The sequence below is a fragment of a genome, unplaced genomic scaffold, assembly GCF_019419815.1.
Source record: "Pyrus x bretschneideri cultivar Hongxiangsu unplaced genomic scaffold, Pyrus_bretschneideri_v1 Contig20, whole genome shotgun sequence".
Taxonomy (NCBI): domain Eukaryota; kingdom Viridiplantae; phylum Streptophyta; class Magnoliopsida; order Rosales; family Rosaceae; genus Pyrus; species Pyrus x bretschneideri.
This window is the reverse complement of record NW_025999502.1, coordinates 2,698,126-2,725,991: the sequence shown is the minus strand read 5'-3', so window position 1 is coordinate 2,725,991 and position 27,866 is coordinate 2,698,126. Positions and strand designations below refer to the sequence as shown.

At 37.3% G+C, this 27,866-nt stretch overlaps 4 protein-coding genes and 1 long non-coding RNA gene across 7 annotated transcripts; 4 read left to right on the top strand and 1 right to left on the bottom strand.

Annotated features, from left to right (window-relative positions):
* The first annotated feature begins 1,394 nt into the window (after nucleotides 1–1,394).
* Nucleotides 1,395–3,779, top strand: LOC103948797 (heat shock 70 kDa protein, mitochondrial). 2 transcript variants are annotated; one of them, XM_048583849.1, is made up of 4 exons: nucleotides 1,395–1,925; nucleotides 2,093–2,367; nucleotides 2,474–2,749; nucleotides 2,856–3,779. In XM_048583849.1, the coding sequence occupies exons 2-4, from the start codon at nucleotides 2,095–2,097 to the stop codon at nucleotides 3,117–3,119; spliced, it is 813 nt and encodes a 270-aa protein (XP_048439806.1). In that variant the 5' UTR covers nucleotides 1,395–1,925; nucleotides 2,093–2,094; the 3' UTR covers nucleotides 3,120–3,779. The 2 variants fall into 2 exon arrangements, with proteins under 2 accessions (XP_048439806.1, XP_048439805.1); XM_048583848.1 differs by having other exon boundaries at nucleotides 1,395–2,367.
* Nucleotides 3,780–3,924: 145 nt separating this feature from the next.
* LOC125477076 lies at nucleotides 3,925–5,220 on the bottom strand. Its single transcript, XR_007258287.1, has 2 exons — nucleotides 4,952–5,220; nucleotides 3,925–4,222 (listed from the first exon to the last, which is right to left on the bottom strand). It is a non-coding gene; the product is annotated as an uncharacterized LOC125477076 (long non-coding RNA).
* A 3,268-nt stretch (nucleotides 5,221–8,488) lies between these two features.
* LOC125477075 (U3 small nucleolar RNA-associated protein 20-like) lies at nucleotides 8,489–12,617 on the top strand. Its single transcript, XM_048583847.1, has 6 exons — nucleotides 8,489–8,828; nucleotides 8,906–9,185; nucleotides 9,829–10,113; nucleotides 10,833–11,354; nucleotides 11,548–11,680; nucleotides 12,097–12,617. Exons 1-6 carry the CDS (start codon nucleotides 8,701–8,703, stop codon nucleotides 12,363–12,365), a joined length of 1,617 nt encoding a protein of 538 aa, XP_048439804.1. The 5' UTR covers nucleotides 8,489–8,700; the 3' UTR covers nucleotides 12,366–12,617.
* Nucleotides 12,618–14,159: 1,542 nt separating this feature from the next.
* On the top strand, nucleotides 14,160–23,860 carry LOC125468281 (heat shock 70 kDa protein, mitochondrial-like). 2 transcript variants are annotated; one of them, XM_048583791.1, is made up of 2 exons: nucleotides 14,160–14,476; nucleotides 23,026–23,860. In XM_048583791.1, exons 1-2 carry the CDS (start codon nucleotides 14,465–14,467, stop codon nucleotides 23,506–23,508), a joined length of 495 nt encoding a protein of 164 aa, XP_048439748.1. In that variant the 5' UTR covers nucleotides 14,160–14,464; the 3' UTR covers nucleotides 23,509–23,860. The 2 variants fall into 2 exon arrangements, with proteins under 2 accessions (XP_048439748.1, XP_048439747.1); XM_048583790.1 differs by lacking the exon at nucleotides 14,160–14,476 and adding an exon at nucleotides 22,822–22,919.
* Nucleotides 21,367–22,105, top strand: LOC125477040 (U3 small nucleolar RNA-associated protein 20-like). Its single transcript, XM_048583792.1, has 2 exons — nucleotides 21,367–21,715; nucleotides 21,793–22,105. Exons 1-2 carry the CDS (start codon nucleotides 21,588–21,590, stop codon nucleotides 22,088–22,090), a joined length of 426 nt encoding a protein of 141 aa, XP_048439749.1. The 5' UTR covers nucleotides 21,367–21,587; the 3' UTR covers nucleotides 22,091–22,105.
* Nucleotides 23,861–27,866: the final 4,006 nt, after the last annotated feature.

Sequence of the window (27,866 nt, the reverse complement as noted above, 5' to 3'; positions counted from 1 at the left end):
GAAAAGCTGCAATTAATTAATTCCCAAAATATCTCAAACATGAATATTTTTAGTTTTCTCTTTGGGACCACTATGGCCTAAGATATTCGTTTTTGAACAGCCAGTCAGATTCAGTAAATTCAATCCAAGAAGCCCAATGACGCTCTAGCCCAAGACCTTATTACAGACTTTCCAGATTTTGCCACATTTTTCCCGCTCAAACGTCCTCATCAGCCAAACTCATCAATGAATCTTGGTCACATCATGTAGCGTCTAGTTTCACTCACTACTTTGCGCCCACACAAAGAAAAGTTGCAATTAATTAATTCCCAAAATATCTCAAAAACGAATATTTTTAGTTATCTTAGTGCCCATGCAAAGAAAAGCTTTTTTTAGTTATCTTAGTGCCCACGCAACGCAAAGAAAAGCTTTTTTTAGTTATCTTAGTGCCCACGTAAAGAAAAGCTGCAATTAATTAATTCCCAAAATATCTCAAAAACGAATATTTTTAGTTTTCTCTTTGGGACCAATATGGCCTGAGAGATTCGTTTTTGAGCAGCCAGTCAGAATTCAGCAAATTCAATTCAAGAAGCCCAATGACACTCTAGCCCAAGACCTCATTACAGACTTTCCAGATTTTGCCACATTTTTCCCGCTCAAACGTCCTCATCAGCCAAACTCATCAACAAATCTTGGTCACAGCATGTAGTGTCTAGCTTCACTCACTACTTTGTGCCCACGCAAAGAAAAGCTGCAATTAATTAATTCCCAAAATATCTCAAAAACGAATATTTTTAGTTATCTTGGTGCCCACGCAAAGAAAAGCTTTTTTTAGTTCTCTTAGTGCCCATGCAAAGAAAAGCTGCAATTAATTAATTCCCAAAATATCTCAAAAACGAATATTTTTAGTTTTCTCTTTGGGACCACTATGGTCTGAGAGATTCGTTTTTGAACAGCCAGTCAGATTTAGCAAATTCAATCCAAGAAGCCCAATGACGCTCTAGCCCAATACCTCATTACAGACTTTCCAGATTTTGCCACATTTTTCCCGCTCAAACGTCCTCATCAGCCAAACTCATCAACGAATCTTGGTCACATCATGTAGCGTCTAGCTTCACTCACTACTTTGCGCCCATGCAAAGAAAAGTTGCAATTAATTAATTCCCAAAATATCTCAAAAGCGAATATTTTTAGTTATCTTAGTGCCCATGCAAAGAAAAGCTTTTTTTAATTACCTTAGTGCCCACGCAACGCAAAGAAAAGCTTTTTTTAGTTATCTTAGTGCCCATGCAAAGAAAAGCTGCAATTAATTAATTCCCAAAATATCTCAAAAACGAATATTTTTAGTTTTCTTTTTGGGACCACTATGGCCTGAGAGATTCGTTTTTGAACAGCCAGGAAGATTCAGCAAATTCAATCCAAGAAGCCCAATGACGCTCTAGCCCAAGACCTCATTACAGACTTTCCAGATTTTGCCACATTTTTCCCGCTCAAACGTCCTCATCAGCCAAACTCATCAACAAATCTTGGTCACATCATGTAGCGTCTAGCTTCACTCACTACTTTGCGCCCACACAAAGAAAAGCTGCAATTAATTAATTCCCAAAATATCTCAAAAACATATATTTTTAGTTATCTTAGTGCCCACGCAAAGAAAAGCTTTTTTTAGTTATCTTAGTGCCCACGCAAAGAAAAGTTGCAATTAATTAATCTTGAAGCAAGTTCAACCAGATTCAGCACCATTAGTTAATCTTGAAGATAAGACTTATGAAGATGTCAAAGCAGCAGAATACCAAGAGAAGATGAAGAAGAGCGAAGAATTTTGCCCAAACACAAAGGAAATGAAGATGGTTCCATACAAGATTGTTAAAGCTCCAAATGGGGAAGCATGGGTTGAAGTAGAGCATGAGAAGATAATGCAGACTTTCAGAGAAAGGCAAGCCTAGGTTCTTACATATCCCCTCTTTTCTTTAGTCTTGCTGTCTATCAGCCTTGTAGGACTATTCAGAAGCATCTTGTCATCAAAGCCAGTTCGCCTTCGTTCTGATATAGATTATGATATAGATATATATTTTATTTTTTATTATAGATTAATAAAATGATCGTGGGTCAGGTATGTTCTGGGACGGAAGGATTCGACCAAAAATATTCACGACTTTCAGTATCTTATCAATGGCTTCTCTTGCATTACCGGGCATGAGCGGTTTCACTGAGCCGAGATCACTAACTAATACTAATGAAAATGCTAATATAATAGAAAAGAACTGTCTTTTCTGTATACTTTCCCCGGTTCCGTTGCTACCGCGGGCTTTACGCAATCGATCGGATCATATAGATATCCGGATAATGTTTGAAGTCAACTCATGTGTTGCTGTGATGGAGGGCAAGGTAACCCTTCATTATGTTCTCGTATTTGTGATGGTTGCATTCTTTGTTTAAGTATTCCTTTGGTTGTGTGTTTTTGTATTTGATGAATAATTGTGGATTATCACAGAATCCCAAGGTTATCGAGAACTCTGAAGGAGCTCGGACCACACCATCAGTAGTTGCCATGAACCAGAAAGAACTTCTTGTTGGTACTCCAGCAAAACGCCAGGCTGTGACGAAGCCAACGAACACAGTTTCTGGAACCAAGCGTCTGATTGGGAGACACTTTAACGATGCCCAAACACAAAAGGAAATGAAGATGGTTCCATACAAGATTGTTAAAGCTCCAAATGGAGAAGCATGGGTTGAAGTCAACTCATGTGTTGCTGTGACGGAGGGCAAGGTAACCCTTCATTATGTTCTCGTATTTGTGATGGTTGCATTCTTTGTTTAAGTATTCTTTTGGTTGTGTGTTTTTGTATTTGATGATTAATTGTGGATTATCACAGAATCCCAAGGTTATTGAGAACTCTGAAGGAGCTCGGACCACACCATCAGTAGTTGCCATGAACCCGAAAGGAGAACTTCTTGTTGGTACTCCAACAAAACGTCAGGCTGTGACGAACCCAACGAACACAGTTTCTGGAACCAAGCGTTTGATTGGGAGACACTTTAACGATGCCCAAACACAAAAGGAAATGAAGACGGTTCCATACAAGATTGTTAAAGCTCCAAATGGAGAAGCATTGAAGTCAACTCATGTGTTGCTGTGATGCAGACTGTCAGAGAAATGCAAGCCATTCAGAATCAGAAAATGGATAAAATGCCAGAATTAGAAAGCTCAGGAACCATTGGACCAGACCCAAATGCCTAGAGCTAGAGTAGCCTATAATCAGCCTCAAGGTTCTAATAGAGTTATACCATTAGAACGAGGAATTGGAGAAACTCAATTAAGACCCATATTATTATTACCAAGTCACGATCGACAATTATGGACAGACACCATAGATCGTTGGAAAAATCAAGCATGTCAAGCATATTTAATGAAGCGACAATTTGGACAAGGTACAGGAGAAGATTGCTTCAGAATAATGGAAGGATATTTAGGTCCCTCAGTCAAAAGTTTATGGGAAACATATAAAGTACATCCAGATACTAGGCCGAAATATCAAAATTTAATGGGAATGGGTGCAGACCCACTCAATTTTGTAAATGCAGTTTCAGAAATGTTAACAAGTGCAGACCCAAATATAGGACAAACCAAGATATAAGAAAATGCTATGAGACAGATATGAGACAGTTATGAGACAGTTCAGGGATTTTAAGAATTTCAATATTGATGCTGATTTTGTCATAGGAATTAGATTTAAAATTGAAGACCATGCAGCCACATTATTTAAAATTGCTAACAGATGCAGGGTTTTATACCAAGAAATGCAGGAGAAAGGCGAATGTCGCCTAGCAGTTCAATGAATTCCAGAAATTTAGTACCAGCTCAAAGTAGCCCTATTTCACTTCGACCAGAGTCTCCAGTCCAAAAACAATTTCCACAAATCAACTTTGTCTCAGCTTGGTATGTTACTTAATGTTACACAGACTCATATTGATTGTTTAGTTCATGAAATATATCAACAAAATATGTGTTCTCCTTCGTTACAAACATGTGCAATACACGCACATCCATGTCACATTCCAAAAGACAATATGCGCATCCATTCATAGCATATGTAAGGTTAAATGAATCAACTACCAAACCATTGAACCTTGAGCTAACCTGGTTGCACAATTCAGAAAATGAAGTGTTCTAAAAAATGGGAATAGAAGCAGTAATATCATTATGGGTACGTCTCCCAGCAATAGCTCCTTCCATGAAGTCCTACATAAAAACATAAACTGGATAACTGAGCTTTACACGAGATTACCAATGCAAAACGTAAAATTATATCGATCAATACTGAAAAACTAAATAGATCAGGGAATTCCTATTTAGCAAAGTAGCAGAGAAGAAAGCAAAAAACAACATATTCTACAACAACTTATTTATACCAAAGAAGATATATTAGTTTATTAGTTGCTTAATTTTTCTCTCGTTTGTTTTTTAAAAAATTGGTGTAAAACATGACTTTCTTAAGCCTTACACACCCAAGCAAAATGCACGTAGCACCAATGCTTATTGGGGCATTTCATCGAATATGTGTAAGGCAACTTTCAAATCTTAAAAAACTCAACTCAACTTCTTCAGTGTGCATCTCTAGTGTTATATCTTATCAATATAAATGAGCATTAATAAGTGAAGGAATAAAAATGAGGAAAATGAATTAGTGGTAGGACGGCAAGTCTTAAACCAAATCACGTACGCAAGCACCGCTCCATTAAAACTCAACATAACAATTGTACCTGGCACCTAAAAAGAATGCATCTGAATTGTTATCTGAAACCCACAACAAAATAACCAATTCTAATCCCTTTTCGAACCCAGACGACAAAACTACAAAAAGCATTAACTTTATGACAATTTTCTGAAACCCCATTAAGCACATTTATGTCTAAACAACAATATATCACAATCACTATAAATGAGGTATACGTATTTATCATAACGTACCACAGATAGCTAGGTAGACGTTATAGAGAATCTCGATAAAACCTTCTGAACGTATCAGCCTCAAGCCTCCGAAAATAGGGAATACGTCTAATTATTTCACATGATATCAATATAAAATAGTGAAAACAACCACTAATTGAAATGGATAAGTCCATTCAAAATTCAAAATTGAGGATCACAAAATTCAAACGTGAGAGAAGAACCATATGGCTCAAACGTGGAGAAGGAACCATACGACTTCCTACAAAAATAGGCCACGTACAAAAATATATCAACCTAAATGGATATATATGGAATTTAATAATTAACATTTTAAACTAAAAATACAGAATAATGACATGTAATCTAAATAAATATAAAAATGCTGACATGACTATTGTTTAGGCGTCTTAATCAAATTTCAAAATAGAACCAATGTTTGATCTAAAGACTGTTAGAAAAGTGCATGGGATTCTAATTTACCCTTAAATAGAACAACATTCAGCTCAATTTGAAAATCAAATGATTCAGATGCAAGCTATACTGAAAGAAATAGAAAGACTCTCCAGAATAGGATAAATAAGAAATATGAATGAATTAGCCTTAATACCTACAGGAAGCATTAATCCACCTCAATTAGCAACAGAATCAGCCAAACATCTTGAAAACAGAAGAACATCAAATTTTTATAAGACATTCATTAGGCCAGAAGATTGTCCAGAAGCCACAGAATCTTCAAAAACCATATTTAAGCAGAATAATTATCAAACTAGCCTGTTAGAAATTTTGCATGATCACGAAAGATTAAGGCAGATATATTTGTTTAAATTCGAAAGTTTTTACAGCTGAATATAGTTGAGTGATATCTCCTGTTTGTAGATATAATTCCCATTCATTTTGAATGTTGCGTAATATGATTAGTCTTTGATCATCATGTGGATTCGTAATACCCTTTTTTTTTTTTTTTTTTTTTTTTTTCAAAATCCATACGATAAAAGTAATTAATTTCATTGTTTTCTTGAATTGAGATTCCTCTGGTAATTGTTTTCTTTTCAATTAAGCTTTTCGGTGCCGTGTGGCGTTTGGTGAATTTTGGCCAAAATTCATTAAAACTTTAAATACCGCTGTTCCTTTAAATTGTTATTTCTTATCCAATGCCTATAGGTATGGAATATGACTTTTATTAAGTGAATTATTTCTTCATTGGGCAAATATTGTACGTTTTGCATAAAAAAAGTATCTAAATACACAAGAATACTAATTACATAATAATATACCCAAAATATCTGTACATTCCTTATTCTCCAAGGTTGACTCACGCAAAACTCCTCCTCAAGTCGGTGCGTAGATATCTCCTACACCCAACTTGTCAAGTGAGTCCTGAAACACTCTTGCTGACACTGTATGAGTTAACACATTTGCCAACTGGTCTTCAGATCTTACATACGGAATTTCCACCAACTTAACATCCAACTTTTCTTTGATAAAATGTCTCTCCACTTCAACATGTTTGGTATGATCATGGTGAACTAGATTATTAGCTATTTCCTGCGCATCCTGATTATCACAATACAATAGCATAGCTCCATGTGGCTTGAACCTGATCTCTGTAAGAATCCTCAGCCATGATAACTCACAAATCACATGTGCCATACCACGGTATTCTGCCTCTGGTATTGACCTAGCAACTACGTTATGTTTCTTGCTCCTCCAATTCACAAGATTTCCTCCAACAAATGTAAAGTACCCTGATGTAGAACATCTATCAATAATATTCCCAGCCCAATCAGCATCAGTATACCCTTTGACTTCCAAATGCCCATGTTTCTTGAAAATCAATCCCTTTCCAGGAGCACTTTTCAAATAACTCAATATTCGCATTACTGCAGCCATGTGATCTTCACTAGGAGAGTGCATAAACTGACTTACTACAATAACAGCAAATGCAATATCTGGTCTCCTAAGAGACAAGTAAATCAACCTTCCTACCAACCTTTGGTATCTTTCCCTGTTTGCTAGGATCTGGTCCGGGTATATCGCCAAATGATGATTTTGAACTATAGGTGTTTTTGTCGATTTACATGCCAACATCGCTGTCTCAGACAAAAGATCCAGAACATAGTTCCACTGAGATAAGTAAATACCATCACGGGAACGAACAACTTCAATTCCCAAGAAGCACTTCAAACCTCCTAAATCTTTCATCTCAAACTCCGTAGAGAGATACACATGCAGTCACTCCATCTCTCATGTATCATCACCTGTGACTATCATATCATCCACATATATTATTAACAAGGTAATCTTTTCACCCATGTGTTTGATAAACAAAGTGTGATATGCATTTCTTTGTTGATAACCATATTCCTTCATCGCATTATTGAATCTTCTAAACTAGGCCCTTGGTGAGTGTTTGAGTCCATAAAGAGCCTTTCGTAGTCTACACACCTTACCTGTTCTATTCTGTACTTCATACCCAGGTGGATGCTCCATGTATACTTTTTCTTCTAGGTCTCCGTGTAGAAAAGCATTTTTTACTTCAAATTGTTTCAATGGCCAATCAAAATTAGCAGCTAAGGACAAAAGAACATGTATAGTGTTCATCTTTGCTACTGGAGAAAATGTTTCCTAATAATCTGCTTCGAAAGTCTGTGTGTACCCCTCAGCAACCAGTCTTGCCTTGTATCTGTCAATGGTTCCATCTGCCTTGTGTTTGATGGTGAACACTCATTTGCACCTTACTGGTTTTTTTTCCTTGGGGTAGTGACTCCACGCTCCCAGGTCCCTTTTTTTTTTTTTTTTTTTGTAAGGCTTTCATTTCAACCTCCATTGCTTATGTCCATCGAGGATCCTGCAAAGCTTCTTCCACTTTAGTTGGAATTTTGATTCCATACATTGTATTCACTAATGCTTGGTACTTGGGAGATGAAGCTAGGTCCGCTTTGGGTGCTTGTTTGAAGGAATTGGGGCTGGAATACTTGCATTTTATAGTCAAGGTTTTGCGAGCTACCTTTGACACCAAAAACATTTGACACCAAAAACCAAGACAAAATTGGAAAGTATGTTAACTCACATAGGTGCTGGTATTGAATGCAATCCAACTTTTGACCAGACATACCTATTTATATTCGTACATGGCTTGATTGAAGATGGAATAAAAGAAGAAAATGGTCAGAGTGAGAATTTGTTTATTACATGGGTAAATGGACGTCGGCGAAATGTTATGACTGGAAAAGATATTTCCTCGGGGGGTGTCTCAGGTGGTAAATCAGTATGTTCTCATCTTATTTCAGTTTTTGCTCTTGGGATATTGCTGAAATGCATAAAGAATGTGAAATTGGGAAAAGCTGATGAACAAATGTTGTTGATGTTGGATCCTTTTGTCATACTGTTAGGGAAGTGCTTGAAATCCAAGTATGAAGATGTCGTATCTGCATCACTTAGATACCTCACCCGACTGGTCAGGTTGCCTTTACCTGCCATTGAATCTCAGGCAGATAGTTAAAGCCGCGCTGTTTGGTATTGCTGGAAGTACGGGTAATACTGGAAGTTCTCAAATGTAGTCATGCCTGAGGTTGTTAACAGAACTTCTGCGCGGCACCAAAATCACTCTTTCCTCCGATCAGCTACATCTGCTAATTCAGCTTCCATTGTTTGTTGATCTTGAGAGCAATCCCTCCTTTGTTGCTCTTTCACTTCTAAAGGCAATTGTTAACCGCGGGCTAGTTGTTCCTGAGATATATGATCTTGTAACAAGAGTTGCAAATTTGATGGTAACAAGTCAAGTAGAACCAATTCGTCACAAGTGTAGCAAGATTTTATTGCAATTCTTACTTGAATATCGTCTCTCTACAAAACGTTTGCAACAACATTTGGATTTTCTGCTGTCAAATCTGAGGTGAGTGCCTAATAGTGACTTGGAAGACTGTCTTTCCTTATTTTTGTGTTTTGATGATGGCTTGACTCTTGCTGCAGGTATGAGCATTCAAGTGGAAGGAAAACTGTGCTTGAGATGCTCCTCACAATTATTGTTAAATTTCCACAAAACGTTGTAGATGAGCAGTCACAGACCTTTTTTGTCCATTTGGTGATTTGCTTGGCTAATGATCAAGATAATGAAGTTCGTTCCTTGGCTGGAGTTGCTATAAAATGTCTCATTGGCTATATAAGCTCACATTCATTTCGTTCCATTCTTGAGTACAGCCTATCTTGGTATTTGGGTGGGAAGCAGCAATTATGGAGCGCTGCAGCACAGGTAAAGTTTTCACATTAACTTCTCAAATTTAAAGTTATTTAGTCTTCTCATTTGAATGCTATGATTTCTTGCTCTTCTTCTGTGAACTGTCTTGTCATATTAATTCCCCGCCAATTGTAGAGAACAATTAGTTTATTGAATTAATTACCGCAGAATAGGTATATGCAATGGTGTTATCTAGAATAGAAACCTTGAAACACTATTGTTTCAGATATATTTCTCTAGCAAGATTTCAGTATGTTAATGTTACTAGAACTTTTATAAGAAAGTGGTTGGTGTGTGGGGGGAACCTAACTGATACAATATGCCCAATTCTCTGTCCTATACCCCAAAGCTCGCTTAAACTTTTCCTTCTGGAATTTGTTGAGTAAGAAAAGAACGTAGAAATGACCGTCAATTTGATTGAGGTTTTGTATGAAGCTGCATGTGTTTTGCTGAGGTAAGGGACTCGTTACTGTGTACAAAAATTTGGTCTGCATCGTCCTTATATCTGTCTGTGCTATCTCATGTTATAGTGTCAAACGTTATAATCCTATAGTTGAGGAGATTGTCATAGTTGTATTCCCAATCCTGATATTAGTAAGTCTACTTTTGGTGGGGTGTGCCGCATTGCTCTTGCTTAATGCCCTTGTGTATTTGGCAGGTTTTGGGACTTCTGGTTGAAGTCATGGATAAAGAATTTCAGAAGCATGTCAATAAATTATTGCCAGTTGAAGACATGGAGAAAGAATTTCTTAAGCATATCAACAGAATATTGGCAGCGACTAAGAGTATCTTACTGTCTGCCATTGATAGAGTCACTGATGAGCAACTAGACTTTTCTAATGAAACTAGCATTCCTTTGTGGAAGGAGGCATATTATTCGTTAGTTATGCTGGAGAAAATGCTGCATCAGTTTCGTAGTTTATGCTTTGATAGGGATCTTGAGGTATGTTATTAGACAAACATCATAAACATTTCATTTTTTTTTTCCCTAAATATTTCATATGGTATAGTTGTATGTGATACACTGTTGCACAAGGTTCTTGCATGTTATTTTTTGTTTTCTTTTTTAGTTAGAAAGGGGGGCGGTGGAAGGTGATCTGTGAATTGATAAGTTTCATTTCCATGTTTTCGACTTTACATAAAGAAAGCAAGATTCACTTAAGTTTCATTTCTAGAAAGAGATTCTATAGTGGGAGCATTCATAATCCTATTACTTTTAGTTTCTAGATGTAGGAGAAATCTTGGACTGTCTATGCTGCCTGTGGATCTTGTCAGTGTCACTTAGAAATCTAAGAATCTAGTTAGTTCGAAAGAAAGAAAAAATAAAATCCTACATAATCTCTCATACATATATAACCATCTCAGAATACGGTTTTGATGTCTACGGATATTTTTTACCATGAAAATGTTAATTTTCTGTCATATTCCATGTGATTAATGTTGGTGGTATCTAATATGGTTTATCAAAAGTTCCTCAAACAAAATGCAAATTCATATTATGGTAATCAGAAACAGGAGGGTTCAAGTTTGTCAAACATACTATCATTCATTGTAAATTATCATAAAAGATGCTAATGGTAGATAAATCTTAACTTATTCTCTGGACATTGAAGTTGTTGTAATCTTTTTCTCTTACAAGTCCATTCTTTTGCAAAAATTTAGGATATATGGGCAGCAATTTGTGAAATACTTCTGCATCCACACATGTGGTTACGCTGCATTTCCAGTCGCCTTGTAGCTTTGTACTTTGATGCTGCCAAAGCCGCCTCTAAAGACGATGGAAAACCATTAGGAATTTACTATCTTATTAGACCAAGTAGACTTTTCATGATAGCTGCGTCTCTCTGCTGCCAAATGAAGACACAACTCAATGATGATGCTGCCAGCAATCTGATTACTGAAAATCTTGCATTCAGTGTTTGTCATGTGCATTCATTGATTGGACAAACAGAGTGTGCTGATCCACATCAATTCTGGTCCAACCTTGAACAGCATGAGCAAGCCCATTTTCTTCGAGCTTTTGAGTTGCTCGATGCTAGAAAAGGAAGGAGCATGTTTTTATCCCTTACCTCTGGTATATGCGACCCAAATGATGAAAGCGCCTCTAAGAATATCCGATACTTGCTCGTCTCTAACCTGCTCAAAAAAATGGGCAAGACTGCCCTTCAAATGGAGGCGATTCAGGTTTGTACAAAAGGACTGATTTCCTAAAATTTTTGGTGACATTTGGGAATGTTTATTAGCATAGGCATACCAAGCATTTTTTATTTGTCTATATTTTCTACAACAGCTATTACTAAGGTTAATATTGTCATTCGCCTGTGTTTTCTGTTCCCATCAATTTTTTTATATTGTAATTGTGATTTGTTCTATGCAGATGAAAATTGTCTTTGATAGTTTTCAAAAAGTTTCATCCTATTTAAGTGAGGAAGACTGCCGGCTTTATGCCTATGAAATCTTGCTGCCGTTGTATAAAGTTTGCGAAGGATTTTCTGGGAGAGTGATTCATGGTGAGTTTTTTTGTCTCATGCTATTTCCCAATGCCCAGTTTTGTTGCATATGAGTAGAAAGTTGCTCCTGCATATCCCAAAAGCTATTGGCTCCGTTGCCTCAGTAAATAGCTTGCACTCGTGCTCTTTGCATGTCATATCTGCGATGGTCATTTCCCCTATACCACTTGCTAAAATTTATCTTCATTTACCTTTGGAAAACACAAAATGTTGATTGGCCCAATCTTAACATTGAAAATATTCTGTGACCTAAACCAAATTACCCCATTGTTTCAAGTAGTTTTCTGGTCGAATCCTCGAGGGGTTTAGTGTCATGGAAACCTGAAGTTAGTTTCGTTTACGGCATATTGGCTGAATCCCATGTTCCTATTGTTTTTCAATTGCTATCTGACAAGTTGCTTTCCTTTGTGTACCAGAAAATACGAAGCAGTTAGCACAAGAAGTTACTGACAGCATACGAAAGAAACTAGGCATCCAAAAGTTTGTACTAGTTTACGGTGACATCAGGAAGAATCTCAAGGCGAAAAGGGATAAGAGGAAAAACGAAGAAAAGCGCATGGCTGTCGTTGATCCCATGCGGAATGCTAAGAGGAAACTGAGGATAGCAGAGAAGCATCGGGCCAACAAGAAAAGGAAAATAATGTCGATGAAAATGGGGAGGTGGACACATTCGAAGCCAAAGTAAATGTTGCAAAAAACCGATGCACTTCTTGGACGAGCACGTAGGTGGCCCCAACTCCGGTGACTCTGTCGGCTTCGGTGGTTAGGCGGTTACGGTATTAACAGTTTTGCTTAAGGTAGATTTCATGAGAAATGTTGAGAGGCTTGGTGGCACTTATTTTTGTTTCCTTTTTCCCTCGTTATTTTTTGTCAAGTCAGAACTTGATGTAAATAACATTTTAAGATGAGGAGACATGATGAACTGGCAGTATTTATAGTTTTGAGTTTTTACTTTTTATTACAAATAGTCCCTAAAAGTGCCGTCGCAAGGCTAATAATATAGCGTCAGGTGATTTATGAATTAAATCATTATTTATTTAAAAAAAAAAAAATCTAATTTTATGAAAAAATAAGGAAAAGAATAGTAACAAATAAAATAGTTCTTTTTGTTTTTGTACAAACTAGTAAGAATACCCGCGCTCCGCTTCGTTGCGGGTTTTGAAATTGTAACCACAATTTAACACACTCATTTCTAAATAATTCATAAATCAATCAAAGCAAGTGAATCCATATGCTAAAATAAGTCTTTTAGTTTGCATCTAGATTCTATTGAATTGACATAATGTCAACAGTTATTCAAATTCAGTAACTTTAGAATATAAGAATACTAAATTCAACGCCCATTGCTTACCTTGAGTTTAGATAGAGGGATTTGAAACACGACGAAAAACGTTTGAGCTTGGATAAAATTAAAAAAAAACCCTCAAAATCTGAGAAGTTACAACAACAAAGAACTCCAATAATTACATATTTTTTAGTCTCCAGGAAAGTTGAAGCCCCATTACAAGCAGAAGCCTCATTCATAGAAAATATGCTTAAGGTTAAGCAGTTGGTTCATTCTCAATCCACAACCAGTCAGCTTCAGCAAATTCAATCCAAGAAGCCCATTGACGCTCTAGCCCAAGACCTTATTACAGACTTTCCAGTCTCCAAGAAAGTTGAAGGCCCATTAAAAGCAGAAGCCTCATTCACAGAAAATATGCTCAAGGTTAAGCAATTGATTCATTCTCAATCCACAGCTAGTCAGCTTCAGCAAATTCAATCCAAGAAGCCCAATGATGCTTTAGCCCAAGACCTCATTACAGACTTTCCAGATTTTGCCACATTTTTCCCGCTCAAACGTCCTCATCAGCCAAACTCATCAACGAATCTTGGTCACATCATGTAGCGTCTAGCTTCACTCACTACTTTGCGCTCACGCAAAGAAAAGTTGCAATTAATTAATTCCCAAAATATCTCAAAAACGAATATTTTTAGTTATCTTAATGCCCACGCAAAGAAAAGCTTTTTTTAGTTATCTTAGTGCCCACGCAACGCAAAGAAAAGCTTTTTTAGTTATCTTAGTGCCCACACAAAGAAAAGCTGCAATTAATTAATTCCCAAAATATCTCAAAAACGAATATTTTTAGTTCTCTTTGGGACCACTATGGCCTGAGAGATTTGTTTTTGAACAGCCAGTCAGCTTCAGCAAATTCAATCCAAGAAGTCCAATGACGCTCTAGCCCAAGACCTCATTACAGACTTTCCAGATTTTGCCACATTTTTCCCGCTCAAACGTCCTCATCAGCCAAACTCATCAACAAATCTTGGTCACATCATGTAGCGTCTAGCTTCACTCACTACTTTGCGCCCGCGCATGGAAAAGCTGCAATTAATTAATTCCCAAAATATCTCAAAAACGAATATTTTTAGTTATCTTAGTGCCCACGCAAAGAAAAGCTTTTTTTAGTTATCTTAGTGCCCACGCAAAGAAAAGGTGCAATTAATTAATCTTGAAGCAAGTTCAACCAGATTCAGCACCATTAGTTAATCTTGAAGATAAGACTTATGAAGATGTCAAAGCAGCAGAATACCAAGAGATGATGAAGAAGAGCGAAGAATTTTGCCCAAACACAAAAGGAAATGAAGATGGTTCCATACAAGATTGTTAAAGCTCCAAATGGAGAAGCATGGGTTGAAGTCAACTCATGTGTTGCTAAGCTCCAAATGGAGAAAGTCTACTAACTCATACAAGATTGTTAAAGCTCCAAATGGAGAAAGTCTACTAACTCATGTGTTGCTGTGATGGAGGGCAAGGTAACCCTTCATTATGTTCTCGTATTTGTGATGGTTGCATTCTTTGTTTAAGTATTCTTTTGGTTGTGTGTTTTTGTATTTGATGATTAATTGTGGATTATCAAGCCATTCAGCACAAGACAACAGAAGTCTCCAAGAAAGTTGAAGACTTAAAAGCCAAAAGAATGCAAGAAGAAGATGCAGAGCCATTACGAGCAGAAGCCTCATTCACAGAAAATATGCTCAAGGAAGTCGAAGACCGAGTCCAAGCTCGCATGGACGCCTACCTTAAGCAGTTGGTTCATTCTCAAGCCACAGCCAGTCAGCTTCTTGCCACATTTTTCCCGCTCAAACGTCCTCATCAGCCAAACTCATCAACGAATCTTGATCCCATGGACGATGTAGAGCATGAGAAGATAATGCAGACTTTCAGAGAAAGGCAAGCCATTCAGAATTAGAAAATGGATAAAATGCCAGAATTAGAAAGCTCAGGAACCATAGGAACACATGGAACCATAGGACCAGACCCAAATGCCTAGAACTAGAGTAGCCTATAATCAGCCTCAAGGTTCTAATAGAGTTATACCATTAGAACAAGGAATTGGAGAAACTCAATTAAGACCCATATTATTTTTACCAAGTCACGATCGATAATTATGGACAGACACCATAGATCGTTGGAAAAATCAAGCATGTCAAGCATACTTAATGAAGCGACAATTTGGACAAGGTACAGGAGAAGATTGCTTTGGAATAATGGAAGGATATTTAGGTCCCTCAGTCAAAAGTTTATGGGAAACATATAAAGTACATCCAGATACTAGGCAGAAATATCAAAATTTAATGGGAATGGGTGCAGACCCACTCAATTTTGTAAATGCAGTTTCAGAAATGTTAACAAGTGCAGACCCAAATATAGGACAGACCAAGATATAAGAAAATGCTATGAGACAGATATGAGACAGTTATGAGACAGTTAAGGGATTTTAAGAAGCTCAATATTGATGCTGATTTTGTCATAGGAATTAGAAAGACCATGCAGCCACATTATTTAAAATTGCTAACAGATGCAGGGTTTTACACCAAGAAATGCAGGAGCAAGGCGAATGTCGCCTAGCAGTTCAATGAATTCCAGAAATTTAGTACCACCTCAAAGTAGCCCTATTTCACTTCGACCATAGTCTACAGTCCAAAAACAATTTCCACAAATCAACTTTGTCTCAGCATGGTATGTTACTTAATGTTACACTGACTTAATGTTACATTATACAGTGTGTTTGTAATGTAACAGGAGTTTGGTACGTTACTTAATGTTACACTGACTCATAATGATCGTTTGGTTCATGATATAATATTAAATTAGATCATTCCAGGCGTTTGGTACGCAAAGTTTTTTTATTTTTGAAATGTATTTGTCTGGAAAAACATTATACAGTGTGTTTGTAATGTACCAGGAGTTTGGTACGTTACTTAATGTTACACTGACTCATAATAATTGTTTGGTTCATGATATAATATTAAATTAGATCATTCAAGGTACGTAAATTTTTAAAATTTTTGAAACACAAGGGTTTGGCGAAGTGTTGGTGTGTTAATCCAAATGTATCAATTATTTGATTTGTCTTTCCCCATTAAACTTAATCCTCTTAACCCTTGGTCTGCCATCTCTTTTCCGTACCATGCATTGTAATAGGAAATATTCAAACCATAATTCTTTTTGAAATCATCAACTATCTGAATTGGTTTAATGTGTGGATTGGACTGAATTTGCTCAACCATTATGGAACACACAATCTTTGAGGTCATCATCCCACTTTTACGTTCTCAAATGCGACCGGTGCATGTGTGCTAATTATTTAATGTTCGGTTAACAAAATGGCCATTAGCACTGCATATAGATGCCTTAACACGCCACGGACAACCTTCGATATCTTTCTTAATGCAAGAAGCTGTTATCCTTTTATGCTCATTTGCCACATACTCAAATTCAAAACCCATCTCAACAGCATACTTGCATATAGTTTATGCCTGAACTCATCCGCTCCACCCTCATAATCCTGACCAACATGACTAATATAGCTTTTCCAAGGATGCGATAAATACGTCTTAGCATTAGGTGTTTTAAATTTCCCCAAAAACTCATTCCCATCAGTGTGCATTATACCTTCAGCCAAAAATGGTTCTGTAATTACAAATATCTTGACTAGCATTGCCAATTTCATTTGATTCTTTTAAGCTCACCAATATATCAACAAAATATGTGTTCTCCTTCGTTACAGACATGTGCAATACACGCACATCCATGTCACATTCCAAAAGACAACATGCGCATCCATTCATAGCATATGTAAGGTTAAATGAATCAACTACCAAACCATTGAACCTTGAGCTAACTTGGTTGCACAATTCAGAAAATGAAGTGTGCTAAAAAATGGGAATAGAAGCAGTAATATCATTATGGGTACGTCTCCCAACAATAGCTCCTTCCATGAAGTCCTACATAAAAACATAAATTGGAAAACTGAGCTATACACGAGATTACCAATGCAAAATGTAAAATTATATCAATCAATACTGAAAAACTAAATGGATCAGGGAATTCCTATTTAGCAAAGTAGCAGAGAAGAAAGCAAAAAACAACATATTCTACAACAACTTATTTATACCAAAGAAGATATATTAGTTTATTAGTTGCTTAATTTTTCTCTCGTTTGTTTTTTAAAAAATTGGTGTAAAACATGACTTTTTTAAACCTTACACATCCAAGCAAAATGCACGCAGCACCAATGCTTATCAATATAAATGAGCATTAATAAAAGAAGGAATAAAAATGAGGAAAATGAATTAGTGGTAGGATGGCAAGTCTTAAACCAAATCATGTACAGAAGCACCGCTCCATTAAAACTCAACATAACAATTGTACCTGGCACCTAAAAAGAATGCATCTGAATAGTTATCTGAAACCCACAACAAAATAACCAATTCTAATCCCTTTTCGAACCCAGACGTTTGAACCCAGACGACAAAACTACAAAAAGCATTAACTTTATGACAATTATCTGAAACCCCATTAAGCACATTTATGTCTAAACAACAATATATCACAATCACTATAAATGAGGTATACGTATTTATCATAACGTACCACAGATAGCTGGTAGACGTTATAGAGAATCTCGATAAAACCTTCTGAACGTATCAACCTCAAGCCTCCGAAAATAGGGAATACGTCTAATTATCTCACATGATATCAATATAAAATAGTGAAAACAACCACTAATTGAAATGGATAAGTCCATTCAAAATTCAAAATTGAGGATCACAGAATTCAAACGTGTGAGAAGAACCATATGGCTCAAATGTGGAGAAGGAACCATACGACTTCCTACAAAAATAGGCCACGTACAAAAATATATCGACCTAAAAGGATATATATGGAATTTAATAATTAACATTTTAAACTAAAAATACAGAATAATAACATGTAATCTAAATAAATATAAAAATGCTGACATGGCTATTGTTTAGGCGTCTTAATCAAATTTCAAAATAGAACCAATGTTTGATCTAAAGACTGTTAGAAAAGTGCATGGGATTCTAATTTACCCTTAAATAGAACAACATTCAGCTCAATTTGAAAATCAAATGATTCAGATGCAAGCTATACTGAAAGAAATAGAAAGACTCTCCAGAATAGGATAAATAAGAAATATGAATGAATTAGCCTTAATACCTACAGGAAGCATTAATCCACCTCAATTAGCAACAGAATCAGCCAAACATCTTGAAAACAGAAGAACATAAAATTTTTATGAGACATTCATTAGGCCAGAAGATTGTCCAGAAGCCACAGAATCTTCAAAAACCATATTTAAGCAGAATAATTATCAAACTAGCCTGTTAGAAATTTTGCATGATCACGAAAGATTAAGGCAGATATATTTGTTTAAATTCGAAAGTTTTTACAGCTGAATATAGTTGAGTGATATCTCCTGTTTGTAGATATAATTCCCATTCATTTTGAATGTTGCGTAATATGGTTAGTCTTTGATCATCATGTGGATTCGTAATACCTTTTTTTTTTTTTTCAAAATCCTTATGATAAAAGTAATTAATTTCATTGTTTTCTTGAATTGAGATTCCTCTGGTAATTGTTTTCTTTTCAATTAAGCTTTTCGGTGCCGTGTGGCGTTTGGTGAATTTTGGCCAAAATTCATTAAAACTTTAAATACCGCTGTTCCTTTAAATTGTTATTTCTTATCCAATGCCTATAGGTATGGAATATGACTTTTATTAAGTGAATTATTTCTTCATTGGGCAAATATTGTACGTTTTGCATACAAAAAGTATCTAAATACACAAGAATACTAATTACATAATAATATACCCAAAATATCTGTACATTCCTTATTCTCCAAGGTTGACTCACGCAAAACTCCTCCTCAAGTCGGTGCGTAGATATCTCCTAGACCCAACTTGTCAAGTGAGTCCTGAAACACTCTTGCTGACACTGTATGAGTTAACACATTTGCCAACTGGTCTTCAGATCTTACATACGGAATTTCCACCAACTTAACATCCAACTTTTCTTTGATAAAATGTCTTTCCACTTCAACATGTTTGGTATGATCATGGTGAACTAGATTATTAGCTATTTCCCGCGCATCTTGATTATCAGAATACAATAGCATAGCTCCATGTGGCTTGAACCTGATCTCTGTAAGAATCCTCAGCCATGATAACTCACAAATCCCATGTGCCATACCACGGTATTCTGCCTCTGGTATTGACCTAGCAACTACGTTATGTTTCTTGCTCCTCCAAGTCACAAGATTTCCTCCAACAAATGTAAAGTACCCTGATGTAGAGCATCTATCAATAATATTCCCAGCCCAATCAACATCAGTGTACCCTTTGACTTCCAAATGCCCATGTTTCTTGAAAATCAATCCCTTTCCAGGAGAACTTTTCAAATAACTCAATATTCGCATTACTGCAGCCATGTGATCCTCACTAGGAGAGTGCATAAACTGACTTACTACAATAACAGCAAATGCAATATTTGGTCTCCTAAGAGACAAGTAAATCAACCTTCCTACTAACCTTTGGTATCTTTCCCTGTTTGCTAGGATCTGGTCCGGGTATATCGCCAAATGATGATTTTGAACTATAGGTGTTTTTGTCGATTTACATGCCAACATCGCTGTCTCAGACAAAAGATCCAGAACATAGTTCCACTGAGATAAGTAAATACCATCACGGGAACGAACAACTTCAATTCCCAAGAAGCACTTCAAACCTCCTAAATCTTTCATCTCAGACTCCGTAGAGAGATACACATGCAGTCACTCCATCTCTTATGTATCATCACTTGTGACTACCATATCATCCACATATATTATTAACAAGGTAATCTTTTCACCCATGTGTTTGATAAACAAAGTGTGATATGCATTTCTTTGTTGATAACCATATTCCTTCATCGCATTATTGAATCTTCTAAACTAGGCCCTTGGTGAGTGTTTGAGTCCATAAAGAGCCTTTCGTAGTCTACACACCTTACCTGTTCTATTCTGTACTTCATACCCAGGCGGATGCTCCATGTATACTTTTTCTTCTAGGTCTCCGTGTAGAAAAGCATTTTTTACTTCAAATTGTTTCAATGGCCAATCAAAATTAGCAGCTAAGGACAAAAGAACCTATATAGTGTTCATCTTTGCTATTGGAGAAAATGTTTCCTGATAATCTGCTCCGAAAGTCTGTGTGTACCCCTCAGCAACCAGTCTTGCCTTGTATTTGTCAATAGTTCCATCTGCCTTGTGTTTGATGGTGAACACTCATTTGCACCTTACTGGTTTTTTTTCCTTGGGGTAGTGACTCCACGCTCCCAGTTCCCTTTTTTTTTTTTTTTTGTAAGGCTTTCATTTCAACCTCCATTGCTTATGTCCATCGAGGATCCTGCAAAGCTTCTTCCACTTTAGTTGGAATTTTGATTCCATCCATTGTATTCACTAATGCTTGGTACTTGGGAGATGAAGCTAGGTCCGCTTTGGGTGCTTGTTTGAAGGAATTGGGGCTGGAATACTTGCATTTTATAGTCAAGGTTTTGCGAGCTACCTTGAAACGGGGATATGAGTTACATGTGCTGGGATACACACTAAACTTTATTTTGTCGAAGTTTCTTGTTACTCCAATTAGTGGAAAATTGGACTACTGTTTGGAAGATCTCCTTTGTATTGTACAGAATGATGGTCTTGGAGATGTTGCTGAGGAAAAAGATGTTGAAAAGATTGCTTCCAAGATGAAAGAAACTAAGAAACAGAAGTCTTTTGAAACCCTGAAATTGATTTCTCAAAGCATAACATTCAAAAGCCGCGCGTTGAAGCTTCTGTCACCTGTTACAGCTCAATTCGAGAAACATTTGACACCAAAAACCAAGACAAAATTGGAAAGTATGTTAACTCACATAGGTGCTGGTATTGAATGCAATCCAACTTTTGACCAGACATACCTATTTATATTCGTACAAGGCTTGATTGAAGATGGAATAAAAGAAGAAAATGGTCAGAGTGAGAATTTGTTTATTACATGGGTAAATGGACGTCGGCGAAATGTTATGACTGGAAAAGATATTTCCTCGGGGGGTGTCTCAGGTGGTAAATCAGTATGTTCTCATCTTATTTCAGTTTTTGCTCTTGGGATATTGCTGAAATGCATAAAGAATGTGAAATTGGGAAAAGCTGATGAACAAATGTTGTTGATGTTGGATCCTTTTGTCTTACTGTTAGGGAAGTGCTTGAAGTCCAAGTATGAAGATGTTGTATCTGCATCACTTTACCTGCCATTGAATCTCGGGCAGATAGTTAAAGCCGCGCTGTTTGGTATTGCTGGAAGTACGGGTAAAACTGGAAGTTCTCAAATGTAGTCATGCCTGAGGTTGTTAACAGAACTTCTGCGCGGCACCAAAATCACTCTTTCCTCCGATCAGCTACATCTGCTAATTCAGCTTCCATTGTTTGTTGATCTTGAGAGCAATCCCTCCTTTGTTGCTCTTTCACTTCTAAAGGCAATTGTTAATCGCAGGCTAGTTGTTCCTGAGATATATGATCTTGTAACAAGAGTTGCAAATTTGATGGTAACAAGTCAAGTAGAACCAATTCGTCACAAGTGTAGCAAGATTTTATTGCAATTCTTACTTGAATATCGTCTCTCTACAAAACGTTTGCAACAACATTTGGATTTTCTGCTGTCAAATCTGAGGTGAGTGCCCAATGGTGACTTGGAAGACTGTCTTTCCTTATTTTTGTGTTTTGATGATGGCTTGACTCTTGTTGCAGGTATGAGCATTCAAGTGGAAGGAAAACTGTGCTTGAGATGCTCCACACAATTACTGTTAACTTTCCACAAAACGTTGTAGATGAGCAGTCACAGACCTTTTTTGTCCATTTGGTGATTTGCTTGGCTAATGATCAAGATAATGAAGTTCGTTCCTTGGCTGGAGTTGCTATAAAATGTCTCATTGGCTATATAAGCTCACATTCATTTCGTTCCATTCTTGAGTACAGCCTATCTTGGTATTTGGGTGGGAAGCAGCAATTATGGAGCGCTGCAGCACAGGTAAAGTTTTCACATTAACTTCTCAAATTTAAAGTTATTTAGTCTTCTCATTTGAATGCTATGATTTCTTGCTCTTCTTCTGTGAACTGTCTTGTCATATTAATTCCCCCCCAATTGTAGAGAACAATTAGTTTATTGAATTAATTACCGCAGAATGGGTATATGCAATGGTGTTATCTAGAATAGAAACCTTGAAACACTATTGTTTCAGATATATTTCTCTAGCAAGATTTCAGTATGTTAATGTTACTAGAACTTTTATAAGAAAGTGGTTGGTGTGTGAGGGGAGCCTAACTGATACAATATGCCCAATTCTCTGTCCTATAGCCCAAAGCTCTCTTAAACTTTTCCCATGTTCCTATTGTTTTTCAATTGCTATCTGACAAGTTGCTTTCCTTTGTGCACCAGAAAATACGAAGCAGTTAGCACAAGAAGTTACTGACAGCGTACGAAAGAAACTAGGCACTCAAAATCTGAGAACTTACAACAACAAAGAACCCCAATAATTACATATTTTTAAGTCTTCAAGAAAGTTGAAGGCCCATTACAAGTAGAAGCCTCATTCATAGAAAATATGCTCAAGGTTAAGCAGTTGGTTCATTCTCAATCCACAGCCAGTCAACTTCAGCAAATTCAATCCTAGAAGCCCAATGACGCAAAGAAAAGCTGCAATTAATTAATTCCCAAAATATCTCAAAAACGAATATTTTTAGTTATCTTAGTGCCCACGCGAAGAAAAGCTTTTTTTAGTTATCTTAGTGCTCATGCAAAGAAAAGCTGCAATTAATTAATCTTGAAGCAAGTTCAACCAGATTCAGCACCATGTGTTGCTGTGATGGAGGGCAAGGTAACCCTTCATTATGTTCTCGTATTTGTGATGGTTGCATTCTTTGTTTAAGTATTCTTTTGGTTGTGTGTTTTTGTATTTGATGATTAATTGTGGATTATCACAGAATCCCAAGGTTATCGAGAACTCTGAAGGAGCTCGGACCACACCATCAGTAGTTGCCATGAACCAGAAAGGAGAACTTCTTGTTGCTACTCCAGCAAAATGTCAGGCTGTGACGAACCCAACGAACACAGTTTCTGCAACCAAGCGTCTGATTGGGAGACACTTTAACGATGCCCAAACACAAAAGGAAATGAAGATGGTTCCATACAAGATTGTTAAAGCTCCAAATGGAGAAGCATGGGTTGAAGTCAATGGACAGCAGTACGCTCCAGGCCAGATTGGAGCTTTTGTTATGACAAAGATGAAAGAAACTGCTGAGGCTTACCTTGGAAAGTCTGTTTCTAGAGCTGTGATCACGGTCCCAGCTTATTTCAAGGATTCCCAGAGGCAGGCCACAAGGTATAGACTTAAATACTTTAGAAAGAAAAATTACTTTATTAACTCAAGAACTACAGGAAGTTGGCGACAGAGTATTTTTACTTGAAATGGATGAAATGCCAGAATTAGAAAATATACCAGAACACGAACAAGCTCAAGCTCGTGAAAAATATCAAGAAGATATACAGGCAGTTGATATTATTTCCCCAGGAGTAAGAGCACGAATTAAAATTGATGATTATTTCATACAACTCACAGCTTTAGTCGATACAGGGAGAAAAACTTGTGTGGGGCTTGGCTTGCTACTGGATTTCGTTGAGTGGCACTACAATCCACTCAAAACTCGCCATGTAGCAAGTCTTAAATATAATCTTTTATCATTCTTTTATATTTAAAAATTTTATAATTATTTTTTTAACTAATTAATATATTATATTATATATATTAATGTTATGTTTCCTTTTTTATTTCTATCCCCCTGTTTTTTTTCTTCCCAAATCCCCCCCCCCCGGACAACTTTGTTTTGGTTTTAGTACTCTCTCCCCTTTCTTTCTTTCCCAGTTTCGTTTCTTTCTTTCTCTTTTTTTTAAAAAAAAGTTCTACACCCACTCCAATTTTATCATGGAAAGCAACTAAGAATATGTAAATTTCTTTTCAACACGTCATCGGTTGTGTGCTTGGCAGTAGACATCTTGGATAACACAACTTTAGCTCTTCAACTTCAAGAATTCTTAGAAAAATGCGCAGATGCTGGAAACATAGAGCTCATGGATTGAAGATGGATGAATTGAAGAGACAATGTGGGATTTTTTTTTTCTTTTTATTTATATAGTTTGGTTGCTTGACAATTAGTCAAAATAACTTTCACATTCACCTGGGATATCAAGTTTTTTGATAGCTAATGTTTTGATCAAAGTTTTATTTCAAATAGTATTATCTATAGTTCTTAATTATATTTGGTAGAGAAGTACTTTCTTGAAAATAGAAAGTTACTACGATCAAAACAGTGAAAGATAACAAATATGAAAAAATTGACTCGATAATTTGGAGTGTGCATAGCAACTATTGTATAAAGAAAGAAAAGAAACTTATGGTTGCTTTCCATGATAAACTTGGAGTGGGTGCATAACCTCTCCTTTTTTTTTTTTTTTTTTTTTTTTTAAAGAAAGAAAGAAAGAAAACTGAGAAAGAAAGAAAGGGGAGGGAGTCCTAAGACCTACGGCAAAACAAAGTGTGGGGGGGATTTGGGAAGAAAATAAATAGGGGGAAAGAAATAAAAAAGGAAACATAACATTAATATATATAATATATTAATTAGTTAAAAAAATAATTATAAAAATTTTAAATATAAAAGAATGATAAAAGAATATATTTAAGACTTGCCACGTGGCGAGTTTTAAGTGGATTGTAGTGCCATTTAATGAAGTCCAGTGGCAAGCCAAGCCCCATACAAGTTTTTCTCCAATACAGGAGCAACAGATTGTATTATAGAAAAATCATTAGTACCATCTAAATATACTTGTACTCATTTACTTATGCCAGCCACAATTCAATTTAAAACTAATTGTGATACATTGAGTCAACCATATGGTCTTCCACAACATACTTGGATACGGGATTTTAAGAAGCTCAATATTGATGCTGATTTTGTCATAGGAATTAGATTTATTTATCAACATGACGGAGCTGCATTTATTACCAAGGATCGTATTTGTTTTACCAAGTTGGGATTCGTCCCTGTCAGTCACAAGAAATCACAGAAGGCCCCAGATGTCACAGCTTGGTTTCTACCAATTTTGCTAAGCCAAGCAGCAGCAGTTTGATCAAGCCATCAGAATATGCCAAAGCAGCACCAGGATCCAGCCTTGCTTTAGCAATGAAGCAAGTTCAACCAGATTCAACACCATTAGTTAATCTTGAAGATAAGACTTATGAAGATGTCAAAGCAGCAGAATACCAAAGAGATGATGAAGACGAGCGAAGAATTTTTAGAGAAAGCTAGAAAAGCCGGAGAAGAGCGACAAAATGAAAATGAAGGAGATTGAAGAAGAAGCAGCAAGATTAGAGAAAGAGAGGAAATAGCATGAGAAGATAATGCAGACTTTCAGAGAAAGGCAAGCCATTCAGCACAAGACAACAGAAATCTCCAAGAAAGTTGATGACTTGAAAACCAAAAGAATTCAAGAAGAAGATGCAGAGCCATTACAAGCAGAAGCGTCATTCACAGAAAATATGCTCAAGGAAGTCGAAGACCGAGTCCAAGCTCGCATGAACGCCTACCTTAAGCAGTTGGTTCATTCTCAATCCACAACCAGTCAAGTACAGAGATTCAATCCAAGGAGCACAATGACGCTCTAGCCCAAGACCTCATTACTGGATTTTGCCACATTTTTCCCGCTCAAACGTCGTCCTCATCAGCCAAACGAATCTTGATCCCATGGACGATGTAGAGTAATCGTTCACTCACTAGTTCGCGCCCACGCAAAGAAAAACTGTATGTAAAATAAAGAGATAAGGGAATTTATTCCCAAAATATCTCAAAAACGAATATTTTTAGTTCCCTCTTTGGGACCACTATGGCCTGAGAGATTCGCATAAATATGTGTTGTATTTCATTGCGAAAAACAAGCGCCCCGCCCCGAGCTAACAATCCTTCACGCTCTCAGAAGAAGTTGAAGTTAGTAAGCCTTGTTTGTAGCAACTCTATTGTAAAATAGTTTGTAAAAGAAACTTTCGGGAAACCGCTTTCAAGTTGGAGGTATGTCATAACTTCCCACAAAAAGATTTTTATTTTCATACAGAGAGGACGTCTGTTGTCTATGTCCTGCCAAACCCTTTTAGTTTGGTGAAATATAGAATGACTGGACGACCGTCTTGTTTCGTCTGTGTAGCCTTGCACCGGAGTTCATAATATTGTGACTCATCGGAACCATCATAGAACACCTGGGTGACACTCCCACATATCTTTGGCCGTGGGCAAGTCTATAAAAAGCCCAAGTAGGTGTGGTTCCATGGTTTTGAGCAACCACCCGTGCACGATGGCATCTTCAGTTGACCACTTTACATATCCTGGATCATCTTCATCAATAGCCGGGATTTTACCCGTTAAGTAGCCTTGCTTCCTGAGACCTGAAGCGTGAACTTCCATCATCTTGGACCAAACCTTGAAGTTCGAGTTGCTCAATCGAAACCTGAATGGAACGGCATTGATATTGATAGACTCAGCCTGAAGAGTGACGGGTTGCATATGGATTATGGTGCCAGCTTTTCCTTCTGCCATTGCACTAACAGGTTAACCGAATCTAGCTTTGTTGCTTCCAAATGCTATAAGATTTGATTTCTGGGTTTAAGATTTGAAGAACCAGAGTTTCGAAGGCTAGGTGTCACATCCCGGCCCCGGACTGATCACTTCCCGGGCCGGCTCCACCACCGTAGCACGATATTGTCCGCTTTGGGCTTACCATTCCCTTACAGTTTTGTTTTTGGGAACTCACGAGCAACTTCCAAGTGGGTCACCCATCATGGGATTGCTCTAGCCCCCTTCTCGCTTAACTTCGGAGTTCCTACGGAACCCGAAGCCAGTGAGCTCCCAAAAGGCCTCGTGCTAGGTAGGGATGGAAATATACATTTAAGGATCACTCCCCTGGATGATGTGGGATGTCACAATCCACCCCCGTAGGGGTCCGACGTCCTCGTCGGCATACACGCGACCAGGGTTAGGCTCTGATAGCAATTGTTACATCCCGGCCCGGGTCGAATCACTTCCTGGGCCCACTCCACCACCGTAGCACGATATTGTCCGCTTTGGGTTTACCATTCCCTCACAGTTTTGTTTTTGGGAACTCACGAGCAACTTCCTAGTGGGTTACCCATCATGGGATTGCTCGGCCCCTTCTCGCTTAACTTCGGAGTTCCTACAAAATCCGAAACCAATGAGCTCCCAAAAGGCCTTATGCTAGGTAGGGATGCGAATATACATTTAAGGATCACTCCCCTGGGTGATGTGGGATGTCACACTAGGGCATGTACAGTGTTTAGGGTTTTTCAAGAAGAGTCAGGTTAAAACCTGCTCTGGTACCATGTAGAATTATCAGAGAAACGGGCCGTACGGGCCGTACGGCTCACTTCCAACAATACCGATATTATCCCTAACTTGGTAATTACCACCTACACAATCTGTTAGGTGTGAGGTTTTATCACAAAGGGCCTCAATATTAGTTGGAATGGGGTTAGGATATTTAAACTCTTATTTTCTCATTGATACAGTCAATGTAAGACATTTCAACACGTACTCTCACGTGGGACCCAATTAGTGGGTCACAAGTGGGTGATCCACACATCGATAACCACAACCACGTGGAGCTAAGGGGACTCACCCTACACAAGGGGCCAAGGGAACCATCAGCATAGGTACATCTCCCAACAATAGCTCCTTCCATGAAGTCCTACATAAAAACATAAATT

Bases quoted from the DNA above. Each gene is read 5' to 3' on its own strand.
- LOC125477040 (XM_048583792.1), top strand. From the start codon at position 21,588: ATGGTAACAAGTCAAGTAGAACCAATTCGTCACAAGTGTAGCAAGATT. The intron at 21,716-21,792 runs GTGAGTGCCCAA...CTCTTGTTGCAG, and splicing joins TTTCTGCTGTCAAATCTGAG to GTATGAGCATTCAAGTGGAA.
- LOC103948797 (XM_048583849.1), top strand. From the start codon at position 2,095: ATGTTCTGGGACGGAAGGATTCGACCAAAAATATTCACGACTTTCAGT. The intron at 2,368-2,473 runs GTAACCCTTCAT...GGATTATCACAG, and splicing joins TTGCTGTGATGGAGGGCAAG to AATCCCAAGGTTATCGAGAA. The intron at 2,750-2,855 runs GTAACCCTTCAT...GGATTATCACAG, and splicing joins TTGCTGTGACGGAGGGCAAG to AATCCCAAGGTTATTGAGAA.
- LOC125477075 (XM_048583847.1), top strand. From the start codon at position 8,701: ATGGTAACAAGTCAAGTAGAACCAATTCGTCACAAGTGTAGCAAGATT. The intron at 9,186-9,828 runs GTAAAGTTTTCA...TGTATTTGGCAG, and splicing joins TATGGAGCGCTGCAGCACAG to GTTTTGGGACTTCTGGTTGA. The intron at 11,681-12,096 runs GTGAGTTTTTTT...TTTGTGTACCAG, and splicing joins TTCTGGGAGAGTGATTCATG to AAAATACGAAGCAGTTAGCA.